The following is an 18,784-nucleotide window of genomic DNA, read 5'->3' as shown; positions in this document are numbered from 1 at the left end:
GCATTGCAAATAAAATCAAAAGATTTCCGTATACTCATGCATTGGAGTATAACAATATAAGGCAAAAGAAATCCTACGATTGTTGTTTGTATCAAGACCGGATAACTATCTCATGGAAAACTGGCGATAGCTCATATACAAGGGAAAATGAAAAGAAAATAACACAACAAATGGAGTTAAGTCGAACTATACTAGATACGTAGGTACGAAGAATATTATTTTTAACGAAAAATACGGTTTCTTTTGAAACACGTGCGTAACTGACAATTTACACTACATTGCACAAAATATTAAATAATAGTACAAACAACCAGTTACATATTATATATATATATTATGTTGGTAATTATGTAAAGAATTACTAAATTATATAGATAAATAATACCTAATATTAATAATAATAAAAGAGTAAAACAACGTGACAAAAGCTTTAAATTAAACGATGTAAGTATCTACATAATATTATACTATATAAAGCAATAAAATAATAATTAAAAAACTATTGATATACTAGGTTTCTCCAAGTATTATAAAATAACTTCTCCAGTCCCCTGGATTCCTCAAGAATACATTAAACAGCGACTACATTACTGCTTTGGATTTCTTTGCTTATTCGCTTTCTCAATAATACCTTTTATGTATGTATATCAAAATTAAATTGATTTCTATAATTAATCGTCTTTTATACATAAATATTTAATTATTTATTATCTATTCTCATATACAGCGGCTGCTTCATTTTTGAGGATTGTGGTCTTCTAATTTGTTCACGATTCTTCATTAGTTACAGGTAGATTTCTTTGATGATAATCAAATACATTAAATTTATAATGGTACAAATTTTTACAGAAATTATATAATATTATGTAAAAACAAGAATATTGTCGAAAGTTTATTCAATTTTAATGTATTTGAGAAAATGTAGATATCTAGTTTGGCTGTAGGTGTGATAGTGAGGAGAGTGATGTATGGCTTGTTAAGACTTGTAGTTGCTGATGGAGATGGCGAGTTTATTTGACAAGTTGACAGGTACAGTTTGCATAGGTACATAAGAATAGAATTATCGAGAAATTTTTCCCGTTTCCATCCTGAATCTCGAGAATTGAATTTTTTAACATTTAGGGAAATCCCGGGTGTCAAGAATCTTTTCTCGGGATTCGGGAATTCTTTATTATCAAATATTAATTGGAAAACGATTATCTATATGAAAAAAGTGGACAGAAAACACAAAATGTTCAAGGACTGATCGGGGCATTTAACACAATGAAGTCAACTTGGCTCAAAACGAGCGCAATTTTTCAGGGACATCAGGGAATTTTGTGTGTCAAAAGCGCAAAGCGTGTTTTTTGGAATTCTAGTTTAATAAGTAATGTTTTGAATTATTTTTGTTTTCCTTCTTCTATTCTGTTTGTCTTCTTACATAAATAAAAAAAATCATATTTTTTTTGGAATTTGTCTGTTTTTACATTGATTTTATGATTTTTACAGTTTTTTTTAAATTTCCCAATTTCTCGAGAATTCTCGAGTATTCTTTTCAGGAAATCCCAAATCTCGAGATTGAGATTTTCTCGGGAAATACCCAAATCTAGGTACATACATACAGAAAATGTTACACGTTATAAGATAGCGCGAGGCAGAGTAACAGTTACATGATTAAGATACAATAAGGATTATTTTATTAAACCCATCACGATGGAAAATGCTTACACTGAGTATCTCTAGCTTCGGTGAGAAAATATATATTTTAATATAAGTAACGTTAATAAATGTTGCTGAGGTGAAAATGTAATTACTACGTAGTAATTCGATTGAGTGAAAATTGTATTCAAAGAAAATGCACGTAATAAACAATATTTAAAAAATAATATTAATTTGAGAATGAGTTGTATGTAAAGGATTGTGCTGACACTGCTTGGTTCTCACGGGACTATTGATCGCCACAATAGTATATTACACGCCTCTATTTGCAAGTGTATTGTAGTAGTAATGAACACCCCGTTAAATACTATGTGGAATTAATTAATGATTTAAAATTGAATACATTGAATTAGACATGATTTAAAAGGGTCGCATTTTTGTATGTGTAAGGAAAAACGTGTATTCAATTTTATTTCCAGTCGGTCGTACAAATTTTTTAATAGTATGTTTTTAACGATTTTTACTGTTATGTTTTAAAATTAATTATAGTTGAAATATTTTAAAATCCCCTAATAGACAAGTATTTTCAAAATTTCAAGTGTCTTAGTGCAAAGGTACCTTATGAATTAAAATATTTAAAAAAAATCTATATTTTTAGTTTTATATTTAACATTATTAATTATTTCAGCATTTATTATTTACACTAGCATAAAACAACGAGGTGGTAGTGCCACATGTCAATGCGCTCAATAAGATTAAATATTATCTTAAAATGATACTATTTTTTTATATCATACGCAAAGCAATATATGGAAACAATATTCATAATTAAAGAACGTGTCGATTTAAATATCAATGCATGTAAGTGAAATGCATATACGTGATTAAGCGATTAAGTGCAGTGCGCATCAGAGGGATGCAATGTAGGCGTAATATTTATGCGATCGCGCGAAAAAGTCGCAAACATTTTTGCTTGCAAATTGACGTGCATCAGAGAGAGATAGTTATTGCGTTACAGACAGATAAATAAAATAAAAATCGGTGTGTGTACTTATGTACGAGCGTTAAAAGTTATATTTCTTTGGCATAACAAAACAAAAGCAAAACTTGGGATAAACTAGATTCTTTGACTAGCTTTTAATTATCTTGTTAAATTACACACTCAAGAAAAAGGACCGCTTATTGAAACACCGTTGGCTTATTTATATACAATTTAACTTATATTACTAAATTATATAATGGTTTCTCGTTGTTTTCATTTTCAAAGTACCAACTGTCACTTTGACGTTTAATCGTTTGTTTACGTAATGAATTGCAAATGGCCGACAAAAATAAATTCGATGCCAAGGTAACGGAACAATTCTAAACTATAATATTATACTGTATAATTGTCACGATTGCAGTATCATACTGTGGCGTAATGGTAGTGCGTTCGGCTGATAACCGAACAATCGGTGGTTCGAATCCAATCGAGTGCGTATTTTTTCGTGTGAAAAAATAAATTATGTGTTACATGTAACACGCCAAAAATACACTCTGATCAGATTTCCCAAGCGCGCTAAAAGAAATATTACTTAAAAAATACCTATATTATGATGTTATTATTATTAAATATCCACATAACTGGTAAGAGGTTTCTTTCCAAAAGAGTTGGGTACTAACTCTATGTAATATGTAAACTCATTTGCTTGAAATATTGTTTTTTTTCTGTAGTAACCCTGTATGTTTCAAAGAATAATATATCTTACGCATCTTCAGTTTGGTCTCTTTATTTGATATATTTAAATTGCATCGAATATCCGCGCAATCTCTGTCATAGGGAGTTATCCAGGAATCCCATTGGAGGAGAGACGCCTCATTAAATATTCATCTCGCGACAAAAAAAACGCTAGTTTGCCTTTGTGATTTGACTGACTAACGTGTATACGTTGTTTGGCTCCTGTGAGACCGGAACAGTGCACTGTGAATTGGCAATTTATTTAGTTAGCAGTCCAACGTATTTCAGAGGGTAATGATAAAAGTACATCATCTAAATTGGACAACACTATTTAGTTGTATATTATAAATAAAAATAAATACATACCAGAACGGAAGTTTTTAAACAATAATATTTTGAGTATTTAATGATTATAACAATTATTTATTGTTAAAATACTATAAACATTAGGAAAAATAAAATAAAAGGCACGAAAATTTATACGACTAAATGTGTACCTTTCTATTGTTAATTTGTGATAAAGAAATAAAAAAGCAATCACAATATAGTTAATCGTGAATTAGTTTTGTTAACGTGATTTTAGTGAACTTGTGTTAGTGTCGTTGATTAATTTAATATAATTAACTATTAATATGAGATATACAGTGTTAAAAATGACTTTGTTGGACAGTATAAACAATAATATATCTCTGAAGTTAAGGTAAAAACTGATTCAAAGGATTTACACCACGCTGCATCATTTGAATGGATTTAAAAAAGTAGGTTTGCTTTGTAATATTTTACAAATTCGTATGAAAACGCGGTAAATAAAAAAAAAACATCGAAGTACTTAAGTAATGTTTTGATGTAAACTTTTGTATTTTCATATTTAATATGGATTATAAATCGTTTTCTATATGTTTAATTTGGTAATTATGGGTAAAATATTATTTATTTGGTTGACTGCATTATTTGTAAATAAAATGAAAATTACAATTTATTGTTAATAACCATCGTTTGATTATTAACTTATTTACGTATGTGTTATTTGTAATTTTACGTACTTTGTAAGAATATTGCATGTTTGTATTATATCAGTGCAGTTTTAGAAATTATGTCTGAGATGTTGGAAGTTTATCACAAATAAATCTAAAATGAAAAAAGATAATTTAAGCATTTTCAATAGTAAACAACGTTCTTTCAACATCATTTATCTGCAATAGTATAAAGGTTCCGTCTACATAGAAGAAAGTTTTTTATATTTTGCCTAGCTTAAATTTTATAAACACGTTTTTTGCAATAATATTATATTAAAATAAAATGTTATTTACAATGCATTCCGGTACGTAAGCTAGATAAATACAATACAATACGCATTCCAAATATAGCAATATAATGAGATTTAACAATCACAGTAGTTACCCATCAGTCAGTTGAGACTCTTCCGTTGCTTGAATGGCAAGTAGGGCCGTCGCAAGATTTGGGCACCATTTAAACAATATCGGTATAAAATTATATATAATAAAAGATATTTTAAGAAATTAAAATTAAAGAAAGAGTATGTTCAAGGTTGAACTAGGATAATGCAGGCGCACTTCATAATAATAAAAATAAACAATTTTTTTATTCAATGAATAATTCATAGGATTTCAGAATGTAACATTATTTTTCATGAATATACATAATTGGAAAATATTTTATTTTTTAAAATCCTTGATGGGTGTCGTATTTTTTCAAAAAAGATTTTTTTTATTAGTTATAATATTTTCTCAGTGTTTTCAAATTATGTTTATTCAATATATTGGAAAGACTTTTCAAAAATGTTTTAATAAGTACTTAATTATTATACACAAAACTAAATGTGAATTATATATCAAAATCAATAAGAGATTGTAAGTAAATGGTATAAAATTGCATTTCAAATTTTGTTATATTTACGTTTACTAATTGACGGACATGTGATTGAAAGCAATAATTAAATTAGTGATAAGTCATTTTGCATTGTAGATAACTTATAGCAAATTTCATGTTGCTGGGTACCTACTTGTATCTGACAAAAATGTAAGCACTATCTATTAATAGTAATAAATGTAAGTCAATAAATCATTATTGGATGTGAAGGTATAGCCAAGATTAACACTAAAATTTTAATCTTACAATAAGTAAATTGTGTCGTTTTATAAATTTTGTATTGATTATTTAAATTTTAGAACGGTTTGTAGGTACCAGAACCATAGCATTTATGGAATTGGAATCAACTAAAACTGTTGTAAGGCAAAATAATTATACATGTAATTTTTTTTTAATTTTTCAATATATTATAATCAATGAATTCTCCATGTAATTTGAATGTGAAATTATGTGATGTATTGATTAAGATCTGAAAAACATTATAAAAGGAAAAGTGATGGCTTGACAGACCACTACCAGCAAAAAAATAATAAAGTTTGGTAAATAAAACAAAAAAATGCACTGATAGATATTTGCGAAATACTACATATTTAGTAATAAGTTTTAAAGTCAGTAACTATATCCATATTCTGTCACATTGAGGTAATCAAAAAAACCGTCACACACATTAATTAGGACTGTAAAAAGAATAATTTTATATTGCAAAATATATTAGGTACTGAACAATTAGAAAAACTGAATAGATAAATAAAATGACCGTAAGATTAATAAACTATTTAAAAATGGCAGCTGATATAAACGATTTTGCCATCAACCTCTGGTTTGATTCTATTTAACTAACAAACTGAGCTGTATTTGATATTTTATGAATGACGTCAAAGTATTTACAGAAACAAATAGCTGTTTTAAATATATAACTCTGTCTTTTAAAGACTTTTATTAATAGTATCTTTGTATTTCTTGAATTTTCTTTAAAATGGTTTATTCTGTAGATAAATTTTATCATTCACAATAGATGCTACATAAAGGATTGTATTTTTTTATATTTGTATTGTAATTTATCTCTTTCTATTCCTTCATCAATGTCAGTCAGTTCAGAATCCTTGAGACGGGCCTGGATGTGACAGCGTGACCGCAACTTACAATTGGGAGGAAACGTTCACCGCACAATCGGTCCACTTGTATCCCATTGTTCCACTTGTGTCCTATTGTAATTGGGAGTATCGCGAGATTGGCCCAACTAACTCGCCGCAAGACGGAGAGATTGGGACCGAAGATTGAACAGGGATTTCATTTGATTAGTCGTTTATTCAACCCTGGCCTTTGCTATCTAACCCGCCTCATCGCGGCGACGAACATAACATTATCCACATGTGACATTGGAGTGCCTATTCACGCTATGAAATTTACAGTACCTTGTAAGGTTAACGTCATACGTTTGCGTAGTCCTTTGTCAAAGGCGTATTTCAGAGGCACCGTTACAATATAATCATATACTACAAGCACTCTAACAAAATTAATATAACGCATTAATGAACAAATTTTCCCCGCTAAGCTCGACAACTCCAACCTTCCACAAATACGATAGTTGTAGATCCGGATAACAAAAGAGCCTAAGTACGAAACCATAGTAATTTTTAGAGAAACATATTCTAACATTTTGTGACTGATTGTTATATCACTATTCTAGTTCTCAAACTATTTTTTAGTATAATTTATTTAAAAGATGATTGACAATTTAAAAAATTTACAAATAAGTAGGTATAGTATCTTATTTTTATGTAGAAACTCTATTTTTATTATTTGTGTATTTATATTTAGTTTTGAGTGACGGTTGTAGACCCAAAAATTAAAAAATATTTAAAGATATCACTAGTTTTTCAAAATATAATTTAATTACCCATTTCCGCAAAAATAAATCTGTACCTTAAAGTCAGTATGTCTTACTTAAATCTGATTTTAATGAATAATTTGTTAAGTACAAAAGTTGTATATAAATAAATTACAATATCTTATATTATATTATAACATAATACGTTTGAGCCTGTTCATAACCTAAAATTAATACATATAATCGCAAATCTAATAATATTATTGTGAACCTGAAAAACCTTGAATTGCGTTTTTCCCAAGTATTCTTACGATAAGTCCTTGTAGATACTATATTAACCAAATTTGAGTATTATTTTAAGCTTCAATAAACGTTTAATAGATAATCGATGTCTTTGTCACTGCCAAATAACAATAATAAAATATTATATATTTTTGAAAAACAATAACGTTTACAATGTGAAAGAAAATAATTTTACTATGATCGATCATTTCTTTGTCATTTACATTCAGTTAGCATCATGGTTCTACAGTCAATCGATAGAGACCACTTACAATAATTATTATTTTATTAGTTTTCAAACGTCAGCCTGCTTTTATGTTAATCCACGAATCTTACCATCTTGGGATAAAACGTATTAGTGTCTCAATCCAAATGTACGCTAGTCACATTTCTCTATATTATTATCAAATTGAGATGAAACTCGATAATATTTCTTTTATATTATATTAAATGTATGACACCCACAGTCATGGCAATTTACCATACTAACGGAGTAATGTTCTTTGTTTACAATACAACTCAACATCGTTAGTTTACGTTTGTTGTACTATTACGAAGGTACACAAAGCTGCGCAAACAATGTCACCAGAAGTACATGTAAATTATATGAATAATAAAAGCTACGTAGGTATGTGCTGTTTTTGAAATAGTTTTTTTTTTTTTTTTTTTAACTATTTTGAAGAAACCCTGTAATTTCATAATAAAAATAAAGGGGGGGGGGTTAAAACAGGATTCCAGACACTGACCTTTTATGTACTTGGGTTTTGGGATAAATGATATTGGCAAGTTCAGAATGGATGAAAGACATGACGTTCGCTCAAACCATACCAGATTTAGCGCAACGAAATTTTATAGAATCTAAATTATTATTTCATAAGATAAGAAACAATATTCTTTTCTCTTTTAATTTTATGTTGAATATTGTGTGAGAAAAAAACCTGTCTAACTAATATAATAGACAGGTATGGTCTAGAGATGATATTGGGTTGCTAAATACACTTAAAACTTTTTAAAAGCCGTCAGTAATAGATATCTATACATATAATTGTAGTGTTAAGATCTATTATCATTTAACAAATTATATTCACTACTAAACTCGAATGGGTTATATGCTACATTCAATTCTCATGTGACCTTCATTAAAAGCTTGTACATACGATCTAAAACGCACATATTATTAGAAGGAGCAGTATTCTGAAAGCTTCAAATCACGTTGACTTTCCATGTTGAAAATGGAACAGTAATATAAACTGGATGAAGTTTAGTTGATTAAACTATTGAGTGTCATTTGGGTGAGTATATGGGGTAGCCAATCGGTATATACGAGGGTGGGTCAATAAGTCCTTAGAAAAGCCGACAGGTGGCGCGACTAGTACTGTAAGCGGTTTGTTTTCATGCAGCGGCACTACCGATTCAGTATGCTGCGAAGTTTCAATCAGATTGGTCGGGTTGTTGTTTTTTATTTTCGTACATTTAAAAAAAAAAATTGCTTGTTTACAAAAATGGAGAAAATTGAGTTTAGAGCTGTTATTAAACATTTTAATATAAAAGGGTTAACAGCAAAGGAAATAAAAAATGAGTTGGATTTAGTTCACGGCATATCTGCTCCTTCACTTGCAACTATTTATAACTGGTTAAATGAATTTAAACGTGGTCGTACATCAACAAAGGATGAACCACGCTCAGGACGTCCTGTAGAGGTGACTACACCAGAAATGATCAATAAAATCCACGATATGGTGTTAAGTGACCGAAGATTAAAGTTGAGTGAGATAATTGAGGTTACAGGGATCTCAAAAGGTAGCGTCATTTCTATTTTACATGACAAATTGGGCATGAAAAAAGTTTCTGCAAGATGGGTGCCGCGTTTGCTCACAGTCGACAATAAACGCAATAGGGTGGTGGCCTCTAAAGCCCTGTTGTCGCTCATGCAACGCAATCCGGATGAATTTTTTCGTCGCTTTGTGACTGTAGATGAAACATGGATACACCACTATACTCCCGAGACAAAAGAACAGTCAAAGCAGTGGATTGCGAAAGGCGAACAATGTCCAAAGAAGGCGAAAACCGTAAAATCAGATGGTAAGGTTATGGCTACTGTATTTTGGGATGCACGTGGAATTATTTTCGTTGACTATTTGGAAAAAGGAAAAACAATAACAGGGGATTATTATGCATCTTTATTGGACCAGCTAAAAAACGAAATTGAAGAAAAACGGCCTCATTTAAACAGGAAAAAAATCCTCTTTCATCAGGACAATGCCCGTGTTCACACATGTTTACGATCAATGGCTAAAATTGAAGAATTGAAGTTCGAATTGGTCGACCACCCACCGTATTCGCCAGATTTAGCCCCCAGTGACTTTTTCCTTTTCCCAAACTTAAAAAAATGGCTAAGTGGACAACGTTTTTTTTCAAATGAAGAAGTCATCGATCGGACAAATGCTTATTTTGAGGACCTTCCGAAAACTTATTTTTCTGACGGTTTAAAAAAAATTGAGAAACGTCTAACCAAGTGTATTGAGCTCCAAGGAGATTATGTTGAGAAATAAAAAAAAAATACAAAAATAAAAACTGTTTTAATGCTTTTTTCTAAGGAATTATTGACCCACCCTCGTATATTATGAAATCCAAAAATATGATACAACCACTATTATATGTCTTTATTGTAATTGTGAATGTTATTGTTTCTTATAATTTATTATGTAATGATATGGAGGGGTTATGTCGGGGGTGTGTCTTGACTTAAAAAAAACCATGAATAATTCAGGGCAATTGAATATTAACTATATTTCAATTTTTACATAATATAATATAGGACATAGAGGTAACAAAAATACGTTTGAAAGTTTATTTAATATTTGTCAGCATGTCAAGGCCTTTTGTTCATAGGAACGAAACACAATTTATTTACGTTATGTACTGACTTAAATCAGATTTAATTATTATTTTTAAAATATAATATTTTCAGGTAGGTTTGCGCACTTTGGCGCAAAAAAAGTGGCATATAAGATTCGGATGCGTCTCAGAAGTCAAGGGCTAGTTGCCGACTAACTTATATATGTTTCATCCAGCCACGCGAGGGTAGATGTAACTGTACATTTTTCAAAAATCATGAAATGTTTTGTCTTGTTGTCGTGTACAAATACTAGTATAGTATTCTTTGATCGTTTCGTTTAAAAGTTTCAAATATTATTACGGGTTAAATATTTATTCATATAATTCTGGAAAAAAATCTGGGGATTCTAAAGTACAGGATTTTTGATGGAAAATTAAGATATTTATTACGTTAATTAATTGGTATCAGTACATAATATAAATTTAAAAGGCAAATTAATTTTATACTTATTAATTGGACCATCACCATTGAATGTATTAAAATATACTTTAATGCTAATTTAAATACTAACAGCTTTTATTTATTTTTTCGTTTCGTAACACTTGGAATGATTTTTCAATATTACTTATTTACTGTATGAAAAATTTCTAATATAAAACATAAATGAAGGCCAATACGGTTCTAATTACTTACTATTTTCTATATATGGGTAGACCATTTAATTTTCTCTAATTGCAAAAATGATGATACCGGAAACTAGACATGACACGATCATTAATGAAATCGAAAGCATTCGATACGTGTTCTATATGACGCTTCTAATTTTGACACACAGTCCACATATTAATACTCAGTGCTTCAACTGGTAATATTGTAATATTAGTTAAAATAATAAAAGATACATTCAAAATAGGATAAATTTAAAAAATATTTAGATTGTATTTAGGAGAAGCTTATGTTGTTAATTAATAATACTCTTTTATTGACATTGGTTGTCAATAGCGTAGGTGTTCACGATTTTTAGTTTATCTACTACTAAATAAATAACTCTAGATATGAACCATACTTCTATCTCTTGTATGTGATAACAAATTTACTAAATGCTACGTAATTAATCATTGTGGAAACCACGATGTCGTAATGGTCAATCAACCCAATTGAAGGTCATGCAGAATTCAGTGGCTCTTTCTATTCAAGGTTTTGGACCGACAAAATAATTTAGTTCAAATAGAGCAATACTTTAGAAAGTAATATGGTAGGATATAGAAGGTATATTTATCCAGTAGTAAATCCATCGCGGATGATGATAACTGTAAATTAATTTTAGAATTAACCACGTAGATTAAATTTGGGGCACAATATAAGAAAATTTATCATGAATTATATGAACCTATTTGAATAAGAATTTCATTTAGTAAATATTTTGAATTCTGTGATTATACATTAATTCTATTTAGTTGTTAAAAATATTTAGTAAAATTACTTTGACAATGCATAATATTTATTTTATTGCAAATTAGAAAGAATATTTTAGACTTTAATGTAAAATGCATTAGATAATTACATATATATGTAAATTAACAATGTATATATTATAAGAAATTATATTAAACTCACTTGCTTTTAATGACTATTGATTTTTTTTAAATCTAGATAGTAAAATATTTCAATAAACTGTTGTAAGTTGGGGTGCGGTTATTCCTTATTTGAGTTGCAATACCAAACCAATATTCATATTGTCTATTGAAAGCAACTGGCCTCACTTCCTTTGTAGTCTTTGACATGGGCAGTCAGATATTATATTGTTCCACTATCTTTTATCTGAAATCAAACTGGATTGGTTGATTATTGATACATTTCAAAATGGTATTCAAAAGGGTTGTTAAAATAAAAAACTTTGAGTTATCACACAGAATATAATACTATATTTATTTTTAAAGCAGGCATTAGAAGTTTTAATTAACGTTGCCATAGTATAAAACTTTAATACGAAACCTAATCAAACCCCACAAAAATTTGTAATCTGGTAAAATACCCTGCTTCGTGACAGGCTCAAGCACTGGTTTTACGCTACACTCACAGATCGATAGGACACAAAAAAGAAAATTAGCGGCAATCAATCATTTAGTCCGCCATGTCGGGAAACTAATCGTGTAATTTGAACAGGAAAAAATAGATAAGTACCCGCTTTAACGCATTAACACAGGTGTCATGTTAGAAATATATATATCACTCGACATTGACACATCGTCATCAGTTTTAAATGTCAAATTAAAGTATATTTCTTTGAATTCACGTACATATTATATACAATTTACAAAATACTAATTAACTAAAAACGAATACCGTTGATTGTGTGAAAGAATAATTAATACTTGTGATATCATAATCATGTTTTTTACTCTCAATATACTGCTAAATGAAAACATTTTCTTGCCATCTCCACTTTTTTGTCCTTAGTCTTCCATTGCCACGTACCTATATTTATTAAATCAGTGGGCTTTAGATCACCGTTTATATTTTTTCAATATCTGTCGGGTGATTCACGTACTTTTCACTATAGTCGCTTCACCGCTCCTAATTTATCACGAAAACAATTCACCGTGACAACAATTCATCAAAATATTATATTATAAAAATATTTTTAACTTTTATAATACGACAATCAAAACTTATAAACACGCATTACGTATATGCAAAAATTAATATTTAAAAACAGTTGAATACTTTTCAACCATTCTTAATAAATAAGTCAGAAAATGATTATATAGATAGATACATGTCATTTGATATTTAAAAAGTTAAACATATTAATTATTTTAATGAGTTATCTATACGGTGATTTGGGTATTGAAAATCGACTATTATTTAAAATTGCATGTTTACGATGGCTTATAAAATTGTGGGTTCCGGATTCAAATCCTTTTTTAAATGTATTTTTCGACCAGAGTATGGACAAGTTTGACAAGTAGCTAACATATATAATAAACATAACATATAACAATACAAACCCCAGTCTGTAGAGGCCCATTTATAGTCTTCTTTTAGTGGACATGGTTAAAAAAAATGGCCAAGGAGAATGGTCCGTACACGTTCTTGGGTACAGCTATTTATATATCGATGATCTGTTCTTTATGCAGTGCGTCTTACCATCTCTACTTCAAAGTATTAACAGTTTTAAGTAGTAAGTTTTTGATTTCTGAGAACTATTTATATACAACATGCATCTTATAATTCTATATTATATTACTTACTGCTAAGTTTTGAAACTCTTTTGAAATCAATGTCGATGTTTCAAATCGATACGTCGTTATTTTAATATTGTAAACAGACACCCGAATACATTCTATCTCAGCTTTGATTTCCGGAAAATTTCGTTAGAAATTATTTCATCAATATATTATATTTGCTGTTCGAGGTCTTAAGATTGTGATATGACTGGGAAACGTACATATATATTATTTTTACTACATAAACATATTCTGAATTCACTTCGGCTACATAGTATCTATAGGCAGGTATGTAGATACAAGAATTTATTCACATGCGTACCATTTAACAAACATGAGGTAGCAGCAATATGGTAAACTTACGTTGTTTTATGCATACTTGGAATTCAACTGAATTTTATAAAAAAAAATATGAATGAGTAAAAAGATAGCGAACTGAAAAAATGTTCAAACATTTTGGTGCCTTAGATTTGGGCGTAAAATCCTGATGAAGATTAATTCATCTTTAGTGATATCGAAAAAAATTAACAAAGACTAGATAGATAAGTGTTATTATATGATTTTGTTAAAGTTTATTAGATAAAATTAAACCTTTCTCAATTAAGCTTTTAGGTTTATTATATTAAATTCCATTCAAATCTCAAGTATAAATAAATGTAAGTAATGATGTTATGTTAACATGCCTACGATTAGTATTTTTGAACAGTACCATTGCTAAATTAGTTCAATCCTCAATCATATGCAAAATTATTAAGGTATCTTCACGGACCTCGTCACTGATATGAACGATAGCAAAATATGTCGACAAGAAAACGATTATGAAGATCTAAATAATAACAATATTACTAATGTAACTTTACTGATAACACTAAACATATAAACCTAAAGGTAATTTTATAATAAGATTTTCTAAACTTTGTACGTACATATTATAATAAATTATAACAGTCAATATTTAATAATATATACTTTCACAAATTGATAATGGTGCTACCTATCTGGAAATAGTAATTTTTGACAGTCCAAACTAGCGTACCACTTAATAATTTTTAGAACAAAACCTTGGATATATTTTACGATTATGTTTTCGTTAATTTGCTAACGGATATTTATAACTATTCATATACATGTTGAACACATTCTCTGGGATTGCCCGCTTATGGAATTCGAACAAGCGGAGCTGTTTGCCAGGGTCCATCCTCACACGGGCCCAATTGGTCATGGAGATCTGGTAGCAACTGAGGCCAACTTTGCGGCATTTGAGAAATTTGCAGCGTCGTATGGGGAGCGGGATAGTCCCGACTCTTCTGTAGACTCATCCATTTCAATTCGTGACACTCAGAAAGCGGCCGTGCATATCCACGGTTGTGCATATATGACGGGTGGTGGTGGGCACTTAAACGTATTCATATACATAGAATTTACAGTATAAAAGTGTTAATTTAATGACAATTTGTATTACATTTTGGTATAGCCAGTTGCGCATAAAAGTGTTCTTTAAACAAAGTTAGTTTTTTAAAATTGTACTATCGATCTGAAACCACTCGAACAAACTCGTTGTAAGTTTCCTATTTTTTTTATTCTAATCAAAATTGATAGAACATTAATTTATATTAATATGTTGCAAGTGGATAATAATACAATGCGCAATAAATAGAAATGTTATATAAAGATGACGTTATTAAATTTGTTAGTTAATCATTAGTTTAAATTACCCACAATCATCTGAATTAATGCAATGAGTTGTGGTTATTTTTATATCAATATTTTCCTTTTTTAAAAGATTTGGTCTCACTTTATTCAGAAAATACATTTTTATTGTTTTAGTTAACAGTATAAAATACAAAAGCATTGAAATATTATACCTGGTAGACAAATAATGTATATACTTAACAAAAGAATGCCAAAAATCCAATATTTATAATTTAGTGACAATGTAAGTACCAGAAGAATTCTGAATTATCACCTACCGTTATTATTATAAAACATTTGTTATAAATGATGTAAATATAACATGTATTTTAATTCAATTGGAAAGTCACTCACTTTCAAGAAAATAAACTTTGCATAAAACAAAATAAACGTGCGCACAAAACTACCATTCGGTCAAATTTTTCACGAAGTATGCGTTATTTGGTCTCAATATTATACTGCCAAATATTATCGGTACAAAATCTTACGGTGAAAATGTATTCGGTGAACTGTATACGTACAATTTACTTTTCATCGTTTATAATAATATATGCTCTTTTTAAAGATAAATATGTTAATAGGAATAGTTACAGACAATTATTTTAAATAATTAATATATAATGATAAGACAATACTACATTGTGGTGTTCACAATCTCCGCCTAGAAGAGATAAATAGATAAACAAAAAAAAAAATTTTTTCTGACTACACAACATTTCTTATTTTATTCTGGTTCTTAATTTGCAACGGTATTTCGGTTAGAATTTCATTATCTTTCTCCGTTTTGTTTCCTTCTGCAACCTTTGTTTTCTTTTCTCTAATTAATAACGTATTATCATATTAATGATTTTCTTTATTTAGTATTCAGTGTGTTTATTCTTCTCTGTTCAGAATAGGAATTCGTCTTATGTGTAGATTGTAATATCGATGACATAGTATTAATTTCAATTTATATATTGTTTTACAATATGTTATTTTGTATAAGGTACATCACAACTGGACTACAACTAGTAGATGCTTATAATGATGGAATAAAAACAAAAGTTGTATAAATGATTAATAAACTAAGTAGCAGTAATCATTGACTTATACTGGAGGACCTCTATAATATTTTTTTAATATCTAGAGTCTAGACGAGTCTCGTGCCATGTGTAGAAATTTCCTTTCAACGAACGTCTCGAAGAATTTTAAATTTTGAAGACCTGATAACCACCGAGACAACACAGTGCATACTTGCCCTTTTCTTATTATATGAGGTATATTTTTGAAGTGATTCAAATTACAAACATTATATTCTATAACGAATACTAAATTCTTAAATCTATTGACTTATTCATTGAATAAAAAATAGTTAAATTATAAATACATACGTTTTCATAATTTTCTTCCTGGCACTACAACCTTATATGGGTTTTGATCTCCTCCAGCATCTACCACCATCTAGATTAGTTCTTCAGTTTAGAATGCACAAGATTTTTAAGCCCAAATTGACACTATCCTTCCATTTTGTACGAGTTCGATAAGGTGGTCGCTTGGTGTACTACTTTTTGCCAGCTATCTAAGGCGAGGAGCAGAACTAACCTTCCATTGGTAATGCCAATTGGGAGGGCAATAACTCTGTTCAACCAAATCGCTTCGGATGTTGATATATTCGAACTATGTGAGGATGAGTATAGGTGGACGTTGTTTTATAAATCTTAATCTATAACCCTTAAAATAGGGTCCACGTAGCTCATTCAGTGTGCTTCCATGTTTTATAATTTATATTTTTTATAATTTTTGTATCTTTTACTTTACTTTTCATATTTTTTTTGTGATACTGTGTATATTTATTTCTTCTTTACACTATTTCTTTGTTTTTAAATGTTATGTTGTAAACACCTTAAATTTATAATTTGCAATGTTCACGGTATGTGAAAATAAATAAATTTAAACAAAAATGAAATTTGACCACATGTGATGGACTATGTGATCGATGATGTGGGGACCCTCATAAATAGCGTACATAAGTACATACTACAGCTTGTAATAGTATGAGTTTCTTCGTCTCCACCCCGACCGTCTGTCATTTATGAAAGAAAACACCGCGCAGTACACTCCGCTCAAACGAGTCCAACACTCTTTCTATATTTTTGGTTATGCACTAAGGCTTAGAGCCACTATTGAATCCTTTATACTTCCATTTTGAGTTTGAGACAACTATACGTTATCATTAGACAATTGAAACTCCGTACCATTTAACAATTATAAATAGAAACAAATATAAAATATTAAATAGTTTATGTTGTAATTTTCCTTTTTTTCTGTTAAAAGTATTACCATAGCGTCTTATGGTAGATGTACAACCCCAGTAGTTTACATAGTTTTTATCCGAACATGTTGACAGGAAGCGATGTAAAAAAAATGCTAAAATATTGTTTTCATTTTTTTTGTAGATTTAATCTAACTATACCACTATAATTTTGTGGAACAAAACACACAGCCCCAGATTTTACGCAATATGTATAGAAGTATATTGTATTGTTTTATTTTTACATTATGTAGCCGTTCATACTATTTTCTATATTATTAGCGTGAAGTTATACTTCTAAAACATATTTGTGGCCAAAGAATGTGTGGCAAATAGTAATTAATCAATGTTTACATTTCAACACCACAACCTAATCAAACAACACAGGTAAATAATAAATATGTAATAAGTTGTATTGATTTTACTTAGTCAACAGCCGTCGGCTTAGAAATTAAGGTTTTCATTTTATAATACAACATTTTATGCGACATATTAGTAGGTGGGAGCTAACGACAATTAATATTATGACTGGATTTTTGTGAAACTGATTTTGATTTGTATGAATTCATAATGCGTATTTTAATTGTAGGTCAACTACTAAGAAGAAAACTTATTATTCTATTTATATATTTTAAAATTTAGAAACAGCGGACGAAATGGAAAATTTTACGAACCGGAGCGCTCAATAATTTTCCAAAAATATTACCATATTTGTCTTATAATTTTATGTATATTTTTTATTATGTTATAATTATTGTTACAGGGTCTATCTAACTTAGATGGTCAAAATATATTTTCCACGTGACAGCAATAATTTTGGGGATTTCATGAACCGGAATGGCACTCCGGTATGGTCCTGTCAATTTCAAGCCTTGTTTAGAAACTATTATATAACTCTAAAAAATACCTGCGTTGCGTTCAGTAATACTATTTAGTTAACAGTAACATTATTTTTTATATCATTAATAAGGTAATAATATTCAAAGCTAAAGAACGCGTCCATTTGAATACCAATATAGATAGTTTGATATTGATTTCGATACAGCCGGTATATTTTATGTAAGTTAATTAGTATTGTCAAAAATATATTTTTTATTTATAAAAATAATGAAACTTTAAAATAATACATTGGATGGGTTACAAGAAATAGCGTGTAAGCAAAATAAAACAGATACGTGACTAAGCAATTAAGTGCAGCACGCATGAGAGGGTTGCAACGTGTGTGGTCTATTTATGCGATTGCGCAGCAAAGACGAAAATTATTTCGCATGCTTATCATTTTATATTTTAATGCTACAATAATAAACGAAGCTCAATGACAGTCGTATAGTAGTAGCAGTGAAGCAATCACAGAAATACCCAGGCTTTGAGACAA

General features: G+C 29.4%; 1 protein-coding gene across 2 annotated transcripts in view; it reads left to right on the top strand.

Annotated features, from left to right (window-relative positions):
• The window catches only part of LOC147064588 (uncharacterized), a 234,243-nt gene that overhangs the window by 118,812 nt on the left and 96,647 nt on the right, over positions 1 to 18,784 (top strand). The window contains exon 1 of one of the 2 annotated variants that reach the window (XM_085958284.1): positions 3,997 to 4,113. The exons of the other annotated variant lie outside the window; for it this stretch is intronic. Coding sequence (XP_085814410.1) covers positions 4,100 to 4,113 — 14 coding nt within the window. The 5' untranslated portion in view covers positions 3,997 to 4,099. Of the gene's footprint in view, positions 1 to 3,996; positions 4,114 to 18,784 lie in introns of those variants that run through there. 2 annotated transcript variants of the gene reach the window in all.

Source organism: Rhyacophila brunnea, unplaced genomic scaffold (genome assembly GCF_057557595.1).
Source record: "Rhyacophila brunnea isolate RB1 unplaced genomic scaffold, BYU_Rbru_1.0 scaffold_7, whole genome shotgun sequence".
Taxonomy (NCBI): Eukaryota; Metazoa; Arthropoda; class Insecta; order Trichoptera; family Rhyacophilidae; genus Rhyacophila; species Rhyacophila brunnea.
This window is presented reverse-complemented; position numbering and strand designations above follow the sequence as displayed.